The following is an 11017-nucleotide window of genomic DNA, read 5'->3' on the forward strand; positions in this document are numbered from 1 at the left end:
CCATACTCTCTACATATAGGGAAACAATATTTTGTCCATGTTCTATAATTACTTCCCCATCTTTATCTATTAATACCATCCATGGAATGTCATAATCAATAAAGCTTAAGAGTTTTTTCAGTTTGGCTTTGTCATCTCTTTTAGACACTTCTTCTTTTAAAGAATAAAAGTGTGTCCAAAATCTTATAGCCTCATGTTCCAATAAATTTAAGAAAGGTGTCTCCTCCATCTCAACTTTTTCCATATCAATATTTTGCAGTGGACAATAATGAACATAAGTGGTATCTGTAAGCTTTGATCTTTTTATCTCTTTGAAGCCAAATCCAATGATATAAATTATATGAATGTTATCAATAAACTCTATTAATATGTTCCTTAATAAAAATGTAAACTCCTTTATAGATATTCAACTATTTATAGAGCCATATCCACCAAATAAGCATATCATTTTTTGTTGAAGCAATGCCTCTTTTACCTTTCAGCATAAGGAAAAAAAATTAATCTTAAAACAATAATAAATCATCTATTTAAATTTTTTAACTTATTATTTTTAATAACAATATTAAGAAAACAGATTAGTTTGGGATTAACGGGTATTTGGTTTTGTTTGACTGGACTTATGTCCTATTTCAAAGAAATAATGTGTTTGATTATGATTCTCTTATACTTTTGAACTCACTACAATTCAACACAATGCAACTTTGAATCAACAATAAAAATTAATAATGACAAAGAACATTATTATAGTGAAATAAAAATGAGAAAACATATTGAAAATAATAAATAAAATGTAGTTCATTTATAATACATAGCATTAAATACATCATCTTTGTTCTAACTCAAACAATGCTTGTTCTTTGTCCTCCTTGGAGCCCTTGATCAAGACTTGCATCAATCTCTTGGCTTTCTCTTCCATACTCTTTGAATATAGGGAAATCATATCTTGCCCATTTTCTATAATTATTTCCCCATCTTTATCTATTAATATCATCCATGGAATGTGATAATCAATAGAGTTAAAGATTCTTTTCAGCTTGGCATTGTCATCTCTTTTAGACACCATTTCTTCTAAAGAAGAAAAGTGTGTCCAAAATCTTATAGCCTCGTGTTCCAATAAATTTGACAAAGGCATCTCCTCCATCTCGGCTTTTGGCATATCAGGATTTGGTAGTGGAGAATAAAGAACATAAGTGGCATCGGTGAGCTTTGATGCTTTTGACTCTTTGAAGTCAAATCCAGTGATATAAATTATATGAATGTCAGCAATAAACTCTATTAATACATTCCTTAAAAAAAATGTAAACTCCTTCATAGATATTCCTTTTTTAGAGCCATCTCCACCAAAAAAACATATCATTTTTTGTTGAAGCAATACCTCCTTTACCTTTCAAAATAAAAGAAAAAATTAATCTTAAAACAATAATAAATCATCTATTTAAATTTTTTTAACTTATTATTTTTAATGAGCATATTAAAAAAACAAATATAAATTAAATACTAATGTTTAATTTATACCCCGAAAAAAAAATATAACAAAAAAAACCTTTAAACAAACAATAATGGACTACTCACCTTATGCCATACGCTTTCTTGATTGTAGAAAAGAAGCTCTAAAGTAGCCGTAGTCTCTATTTGAGACCACTCTTCGTCCTCTAATTCTTTAATTTTGTCCACGGTAAAGGGATAAGCCTTTGGCCCCCAGCTATCTAGCAAAGGCAGTACAGGTTTATCAGCTGTAAACACTTTCCCATTTGGTTCTATTACCGTGATTATACTCCTGCACACTATTGTAAACTCATCGCCCCATAATTCATGTCCTTGATCCGGTAGACACCCTTTAGTGAGGAAATACTTCACTGCTCTGCTTAACATCCATGGATTTTGAAGGACCAACCACGGAGCATCTCCTGAGAACTGCTCAAGCATCTGCACTGTTACATTTGTATTTGGGTGCACAAGTGGAATTGATATAACTTCTAAATTCAATGCCTCTTTCTGTGTGTTATACAGTTCCATCAGAGACCCCAAACGAATATCATAACACATGTCAAGAGGCCTGATGTCTAACAAAATCCTTTTTCCTTTCAATTCTTCCACTCCACAGCTACAAGGTTTGGAGTTTTCATTTGAAGCGCCCTACAATTATCAATGTCAACAAAATAAAGTAGAGAGAGTCAATAATGTGACGCGAAATTTGTAAATTCTGTTTTAAAAAAGAAATATAACAAAAGTCAGAACTTAATACCTTCTGTGATGCATAATTCTTTCCAAAGATGTGAGCGCTTTTCCCCTTTCCAGTCGGAAACAATTCTGTTAACAACTCTATGTTACCCTCTCCACTTGTTGCTTCAAGTTCCTTCAACCTCTCGTAACTTCTACACTTACCCAACCAAAATTCCTCCACTCCACGGCCTGTCAAAGCTTTCCAGCAAGGACGATAATCTTTAGCACCCTTCTCGTCTCCCGCTACCTGCGTTCTCATCTCATAATAACGGTTCGGATCATCTGCAGGTACTAGTCGCTGTTGATCTGCAGCATCTAACAAAGAGACCACTTTCCCTCTCACATCAAGATTACGATCGTCCCGCTTCCCATGGCCCACAATTTTACCCTTGACTTTCAAAGGCAACTCATTAAAATTGTCGCCCATATAAATTATTTCAAATTTTGTTTGTATTTCATCTATCGTTTCTTCAAATAAAGGCCACGGGAAATCATAATCAAAATCGTCATGGTAATCAAAGATGACAAGAAAGAGGGAGTCTGCAGAAAGATGGTGAGACAGATGGAATGGCTCTCCTTCTCCATTACTGAGAAGGCTGTCCAATTCTGTTAACAACTCCTTTTCTAGAGTCGCCTTCCGGTCCTCCGACAATTCCTGAACAGAAATCTGAAATCAGTACAAAGTAAAAAAAGATACACAATCTATATTCATTTTAAAAGTTCACATAAAATACATGCAATAACACGATCGGTATATCAATATGGATGGATGGATGTTATGTTAACCTGTCCTGTCAACACTGTAAAAGACCCTAATGGATTGCCTTCTCTTTCAATTTCTCCCCATCTCTTCACCAACATTTCGCTTTGCCTGATGTCTACCCACTGTAGTGTTTCTATCTTCACCACCTTGTCCATCTCTTTCCCTTCCAACAAGGGGCAGTCAAGTAGATATAATTGTTGCAATGAGGCAAGACACTGAAAACAATCAGGGAGTGCTTTCAAACTGTGGCACCCATCCAAGTCTAAAAGTTTCAAGGAGTCGAGGCAGTGGAAGTCATTACACAAATCTTCAAGGTTTTTGCACCACCTTAAATCCAGGTCCATTAAATTTACTAATTCTCCAAATCTGTCTGGAAGCTTCTTTAAATTGCTACACTGCTTCAATGAAAGAACCCTGATAAAGGAGAGGTTGCAGAACCCATTAGGTAGTTCTTTTAAGCTTGAACAGCCTGACATATCCAGTGAGGAGGCCAACGACTTCAGGTCTCCAATGCTTTCTGGAATACTTCTTAATTGCTTGCATCCCTTCAAATATAATTCAGCAAGTGATGTTAAGTTTCCTAAGCCATGAGGGAGATCTAGTAGCCTCTCGCAATAGGAGAGATCCAATAATTTCAATGCTGTGAGTTTCTCAAAATTACTAGGAAGCACTTTTAGATTCTCGCAACCCTGCAAATTGAGTTTTTCCAGAGAAATCAATGATCCAAAATCTTCAGGCAATTGCATTATACTCGAACAGTACTCCATTCTGATTACTCTTAAAGATTGGAGCTTTGAAATTGAGGCTGGTAACTCCTGTATAGATGTGCAATTTGAAAGTGTGAGTTCTTGCAAACCACGTACTAGATCACCCAGGTCTTCAGGCAATTTTTTCAACGCTACAAAGTGGGTCAATCTAAGTATCCGCAAATTCCCGAGATGCTGAAGATCGCCGGAAGAGATTTCCAAGGCATGAGAATGTGACCTTCCATCAAACTCCATGCAGCTAACACTCGAGGGAATCTGCAAATTATTTGTGACAACCATAATCAAATTGAACACGAATTCATTTTTTAAAGAGAATTGAAGAAAGAGATATTGGACTAAATATTTAAAAGAGACTTGCCTCGAGAAAATTCAAATCCCTTGGTTCATACTTCAAATATTTCAATCCCTTTGACTGGGACACATCAAAGGGAAGATGGAGAACTGCAGCTTGTAAAAAAACCAACTTTCTAAATGTTTGATTACATTTGTCCTGCACTTTTATCAAGTTCCCCAATGCAAGAACTCTTATCGAACTGCACATTGAGTCCAATTTTGATGCTGATATATCTACTAGATCTTTATTATTTTCACTCAGCCATATACCTTTGATCTCTGGAATATCCTGCATGATATAATTAAACAGAATTGAGTAGTTATCATAATGATAGAGACATATTATGGAACAAAATTAATTTCATGATTTGATACCTTCTCATTTAGCAGCTCCTCAACTTGCTTTCCACTGGTGAATGTGAATCTCACTCCCTCTGTCTTTTTCAGACCGATTGACAAAATGACATCGTGTACAACAACAACCCCATTTGTGCCTCTGCTGACAAGTGATCTACTTTCCAGCATTTTCAATTCCATCTCTCCCACAATATCTGCCACTGTGTTCCAGTCCCATCCTTTAAAAAAGGAGCAAATGTCCAGAAATGGATCTCTGGATATCTCAGGGAGATAGTCGTATGCAAAGAGGTAGGACTCTATTTTCCCAATTTCAGTGTCCCATTTTTCTTTCTCTTTCATCAATATTCTATAAGCTTCTTGTTTATCCTCTTCTGCACGTATGAATCCTCCTACCACTTCCAAAAGTTTTGGAATTCCCCATATGACTGTACAATCTGATTCAATTGGGTAGAATTTAGTTGGTTGTCCTTGTCATCCGTTTCAGCATCGATTTCTCTCCCCAGAAGCTGCATAGCTTCTGTGTGATGAAGGCCTTTCATAGCATAGGGTATTGTTTTCACTTTTAACGCTCTGCGCACATCTATATCACGTGCAGTGACAAGCAGCCTCACCTTCTTGGCCTTTTTCATATCCGTGGGCAAAAGCTGCCGAAGCTCCTCTTGCCCCAAAACATTATCTATGTAGATAAACGCGGGCACCTCCTCTAACATGCTCTCCACTTCTCGCTGTCCATCCAACCCAGTTCTAATATCTGGAACCTTCTTTCCTTGTTCCATCAAATCTTCTAAGATCAATCTCTGCAACTTTACTATCTCTGGCTTTGAATCGATATTTTCGAAGAGTTGAACTTTAGAATATTTACATCCTTGAATGTCAGCGAACGAAAAGACGGCATCTGCAAGGGTGCTCTTACCCATTCCACCGAATCCATGCACCATAATTGCAATGGCATTTTTGTCACTCGCCCATTCCAAAAGATCGATAATTTCTTTTACCGACTCCTCTATTCCAACTGTTTCAACGGCATTAATTATCAGATCCATGTTTGTGGGAAGAACGAATTTAAAATAAACAAATTATTTCAATCATATATTCACCTGCATGATCCGGATATCTTCTGGAGAGAGGGGCTTTCTTGCGGTCAATGGCATCTAGAATACAAATACCCATCTGGGTATTAATTTGCCTGTACATACCATCTATGTCTCGTCTAAAATTATCCAGATCATCCTTGTTTACTGGGGCTTTGAAAAACCTGTAATAAGTCAAGGAAAGTCCATTAAAACACTGGATTCTGCCTATTGGACATGGTCATCCATTAATTATGGAACACGTGGACTTTTTTTAGATGACGTGATGTAAATTTTAATGAGTAAAGGTTTGAGTTGTAAGGTGCAGGTTATTGTCTTATAATTTTTTGAGCAGGTTTGTCTCTATCAAATATTTTCGTATAACATTTTATATTTTTAAGTTTTAAATTTTATATTAATAAATTATTATTATTTTATCATTATAAAATGCAGTGTTCCAAAACGTGGAGTATTAAGAAATGGATTATGTGATCTGGAAAACCACTCAAGAACCTGATGGATAACGAAAGCTTGAAATCTAATTTTTTTCAAATTTAATTAAATAATAAAAAATATTTTAATTCACAAAATTAAAATTAAAAGTTAATTTTTCAATATTTTATATTAATAAATAATAGTTAAAAAATTAGTTTTTTAATATTTTATATTAACAAATAATAAATGACATGAAGTTGTTTAGTGATAAATTAAATTAGTTGGGAGATTAAAATCTGGGATTTTTTGTCCTAACAAATTTGATGGTAGGAGTGTTTGAATTTTGTTTCTGATGGTGGAAATGGATTCAGCACCATCAAAAATCCCAAAGCACCCAAAATCTTGAAGCTTGAAATTTGTACTTGGAATTTCCAAAAAAAATTAACCCATTTTACCAAAATCTCGCCTAAAAATCTATTGTTTTCTAGGCCAATTTACTTCATTTTTAGACTACTTTATTTATTTAATATATTGTTTTTTCTTTTCATGTTAATTATAGTTTTTTATTTTTATTATTTTTTTAATTTCTAATCCACAAATATTCACTCGAATCATTATTTTAGTTTTTTACTTTTATGTTATTTTTTGAGTAATATTTTTGTTCCTTATTTTCAATTTAAATAGCTTTTATCAATCATTACTTTATTTTTAATAACTTTTCTCAATAAGCTAATGTGGATTTTCATAGTTGTTCATATTGTTAGAGATTTTTGGAACTAAAATTATGATATAAAATATGAAGAAATATAACAATGGATGAAAAAACAATTTTGAAGAGATAAAATTCAAAGGAGGGTCAACGGACAAAGTGTTAATTTTCACATTGCTCTATGTCATTTCAATTACTTTTAGCCCAATTCAATTCTTCAATTAGCAATCTTTTCAATAAAAATTAATCTTTCCAATCATTAACAGTAATTGAACATAGAACAATAAATGCAATGATAAAGGAGACAATCAACACGTCAACAAGAGACATCGAGTTTGGTCAAAGACTAGGGGAAAACCCCACAAGGAGGAAAACCTTTTGAAAATTATTCTTCTATTAGATTGTCATAAAATGTTCAACAGAGAGTACAATGAGCCCTATACAAAATCATCTAAGAAAATAACCCAATAACATTCAAAATTATGTTTCCAGCATCAATATATATCAAACACAACTTTTCTAGTTTGCGGTCAAATTTAGCCCTAAAGCCCAACCGCATGGAGGAAGAGGTGTGGATGTGGCTGGGACCTTCCAATTGCACCCTTGAGCCTGCTGGCCTGTGGTTATAGCCAAAAATTTCCTTTGACGAGCCTGCAGTGGTGACTGAAAACCCTAGAACTTGTGCGAGCTTTAGACCTTGTATTTTTGGACCTATGTGAACCTCTTTCCTCAACCCAACCTCAACCTGTGCGAACAAATCAATGAAGAAGAGAAGAAGATGATGCTTGGTGATGTCCAAATGAGCTTGAGGTCACTTGTATTAATAGGCTTCCAAGGGTGACCAATTTCCTGTTAGGGCCCACCTATCCAAATGTGCATATGTGGGCTTTTCTTCATAAGAACACTTTCCCTGGTCCAAATTGAGTGCTTCAATAGTAAAAAATGGTCCTCTCAAAAGAGGAATCTAGTCCCATGGTTGGAATTTATCACTGAGTTGCAAAATTAACACTCCCTCTTAGCTAGGGACAAATTCCAACTGCATCATGTCATGTGTATCCGTCGTCATATCATGTCTCATCTCTGCTCAACTCTATCTGCTAAAACATTCTCAAATCTGAAGAAGAAGAATCTGGGAGCATTAGCTACCACTCTCTATAACGTTAGAGAGCATATCGCAATCTGAGAACAATATCAAGGAGCACATCTCAACTTGAAACTACATTGAGGAACATATCTCAATCCTGAATCTCATGGGGGAGAAAAACACCTTCAACCCCATATCTAGCAATAGGTGATATAGGGGAGCACATCTCAACCCATCCTATTGCCAACTGATATTCCCAACAATGACCCTCAAGAGTCATGTAGTAGAACACCTACATCATAATCAACTTGGATTGTACACCCCAAGTACACTCTCAACCCGTTGGCTAAATACGGAGCAGTAATCCCAACAAGCCTAGTTTGTGGGTATGATGCCAACTGGGGTATATTATGAAAAGACCAAGATAGGGGAGCAACAACTCTAGCCCTATGTAACAGATAGGGGAGCAACATATACAAACCTTTTGTCCAAATATCCCTTAACCCTAGGAGCCCTCTATCTCAATTCCTCACACTAGGAGCTCAGACAGCGGGGAAGAGTCATCTCAGTGTTCTTGATCGGTGATGCCCCTTATCAGAAGGGGTCGTATCCATTAGTCCAAGTTTCTCTCTGAAGACCAAGAACTTCCCTTTCAGAAAATCCTTGGTGAGAATATCTGCAATCTACTCATTTGTTGATATATGATGGCGTCTAATGGCTCCTCTATGCACCATGTCTCAAATGTAATGATATTGAATCTCTATGTGCTTGGACTTGTCATGAAATACATGATTATTTGCGAGAAATATCCCTCTTGTTTTCACAATATATCATTGTAGTGTCTAGGACCTGCTCATATAGCTCTCCAAAGAGCTTCCTAAACCAAACTGCTTTGCAGCTAGCCATGCTAGCGGCAATGTACTCTGCCTCAGCGAGTACTCAATGCTAAATAATTTTGCTTCCTGCTCATCCTAGATATCATGGAAGATCCAAGACTAAAACAACATCCAGATGTACTCTCCATGTCGACAATGTTTCCTTCCTAGTCAACATTGGTATATCCATGAAGTCGAACATCTTCGGCAGAATATCTCAAACCAAGGGTGATCATCCCATGCAAATATCTCAAAATGTGTTTGACAGTGATCCAATGTGCATGGAGAGGCTCGGTCATGAATTGACACAATTTGTTTACTGCATAGCATATATCTGGATGGATGTTCACTAAGAACATCAAAGCCCTAATCAATTGTCTATACTTGAATGGATTCGCCAAATTGGGTCCTACAGCTTCTCCACATAATTTCTTGAAATTCATTTCCATCGGTGTGGGAAAGGACTTGCATTTTGTCATTCCAAATCTCTCCAACAACTTCATGACATATTTTCCTTGTGAAAGGAAAATCTCACTAGGCCTTTGCCACACCTCAAGGCCTAGAAAGTATTGCATGAATCCAAAGTCCTTCAGCTCAAATTCAAAGGCTAGCTCCCTCTTACACTCTATCATTAGGGGCTCACTACCTATCAAGGATAGATCGTCAACATATAAAACCAAAATCAACGACATACTTTGGACTACTTTGAAGTATAGGTTGGGATCAACATTGCTTCTTGTGAATCCCAGCATCACCAAATAATTGTCTATGTGGGGATACCATGCTTTGGGGGCTTGTTTCAAACCATACAATGCCTTCTTCAACTTGAAAACATGTGTCTTTCGATCCTCTACTCAAATCCCCATGGCTTATCAATGTACACTTCTTCCTGTAACATGCCATGGAGGAATGTTGTCTTCACATCCATTTGATGAAGGCTCCATCCTTGATTAGCAACAAGAGAAACTATCAAACGAATGTTTTTATATCGAGCCACAGGTGAAAATATATCATCATAATCTTCTACCTCTATCTAGGAGAATCCTCAGGCTACGAACCTTGCTTTATATTTCTCAATGCTACCATCAACTCCATGTTTAATCTTGAATAACCACTTTGAAGTCACCACGGATTTCTCGTCCGATCTCAGCACAACATCCCATACATAATTCTTCATAATTGATTCATATTCTTTGGCCATAGCATCCTTCCAAACTTGTTCTTTCATGGCTTCTTCAAAGGTGGTAGGTTCGACTTGAATCATAATACTCATGGCTACAACATATCTCGGGTATCTGCATGGCTTCTTCCTTTCTCTAAATGATATTTGAACGGGAACTCATATTTCATCATCCTGTAATCTGCCATGGAGCCAAAGTGGTCTTTTCCTGGAAGGAAGATCACATGGAGGATCTAAGGGATCCATGGGCTCCATGGGATCATCAAAAATATTTGTCTCGGATTCAAGCACGAAAGGACCATCTATAATATCCATATCATAATTCTTCTTCTCAAGAGGAGGAGTCGGAGGAAGGTCCCTTACTTTCCTAAGGTAAACATCTTCATTGAACGTTACATCCCTACTAATTTCAACCTTCCTTTTGTTGAAGAAAAGGGTAACTAGGTTCGGTATTTGTCAATGTAATTTTGATCTTTGTACTTGTCAAGAAAAAGAATTATTATTTTTATAAATTATATGAATGAGTTTCATGCTCATTCCATAGGTCTAGGAAAGTCAAAGAGTCAAAAGAAAATTGAAGAGCTTTTCATGAGGCTATGTGTAATGTATATGGGTCAAACCGAATGTCTAGAACAACCCTCCAAGACAAGCACAATCCTCAGGATGAAGTTGGCCAACAAATGAACTAAATAAAAGTCATGTCAGATTGCAAATAGAGACACATATGTTCACACTGACAGGTTGGCTTAATATGTGGGTCAAACCACTATAAATAGGCGTGTAAGTTCAGAATTAAAGTCAAGAAATTTCAGACATCTCTCTACAACTCGAATCTCTGAAATCTCGAACAAGTATAGGGGTCTGCAATCCACATTATAGAAGGACACATTTTCGAATGTCTCTGAAATAGTCTCAATGTAGGAAGATCTCGATGCAGGAAGAATACTATCACAGTCTCAGTGGATATCAACAGTCTTTGCATATATGTGATGAGAAGGATCTCAGTATTACTGTCTCAGCATGGTTAAGGATCACGATGATCCCACAGTAGAACACACAGTCTCAGCGTATCTATTATGAAGAGGATGATACACTCTTGACATACTCACAGTCACAGTCTCATTGTAATGATAAGAACCTCAGTGATCCTACAGTAATGTTCTCTGTCTTGGCATACATTCTAAGTACAACTATACTCTCATAGAAGTAATCATGTAAATA

The 11017-nt window shown here is 36.2% G+C and overlaps 1 protein-coding gene across 2 annotated transcripts; it reads right to left on the reverse strand.

Annotated features, from left to right (window-relative positions):
- Nucleotides 1-752: 752 nt before the first annotated feature.
- On the reverse strand, nucleotides 753-4833 carry LOC149198906 (uncharacterized). 2 transcript variants are annotated; one of them, XM_089402208.1, is made up of 5 exons: nucleotides 4462-4833; nucleotides 3010-4375; nucleotides 2246-2878; nucleotides 1573-2136; nucleotides 753-1378 (listed from the first exon to the last, which is right to left on the reverse strand). In XM_089402208.1, exons 2-5 carry the CDS (start codon nucleotides 4030-4032, stop codon nucleotides 824-826), a joined length of 2775 nt encoding a protein of 924 aa, XP_089258334.1. In that variant the 5' UTR covers nucleotides 4033-4375; nucleotides 4462-4833; the 3' UTR covers nucleotides 753-823. The 2 variants fall into 2 exon arrangements, with proteins under 2 accessions (XP_089258334.1, XP_089258333.1); XM_089402207.1 differs by having other exon boundaries at nucleotides 753-1384.
- Nucleotides 4834-11017: the final 6184 nt, after the last annotated feature.

This window comes from Pinus tabuliformis, chromosome 2_1 (genome assembly GCF_031772625.1).
Source record: "Pinus tabuliformis cultivar Carrire ecotype Pingquan chromosome 2_1, CPIR1, whole genome shotgun sequence".
NCBI classification, from domain to species: Eukaryota; Viridiplantae; Streptophyta; class Pinopsida; order Pinales; family Pinaceae; genus Pinus; species Pinus tabuliformis.

What these genes read in the sequence shown, in the direction of transcription:
- LOC149198906 (XM_089402207.1), bottom strand. Translation starts at nt 4,032, where the DNA reads ATGGTTGTCACAAATAATTTGCAGATTCCCTCGAGTGTTAGCTGCATG. An exon ending in AGAATTATGCATCACAGAAG is followed by an intron (nt 2,137 to 2,245) that starts GTATTAAGTTCT and finishes TGATAATTGTAG; the next exon opens with GGCGCTTCAAATGAAAACTC. An exon ending in AAGAAAGCGTATGGCATAAG is followed by an intron (nt 1,385 to 1,572) that starts GTGAGTAGTCCA and finishes TTATTTTGAAAG; the next exon opens with GTAAAGGAGGTATTGCTTCA.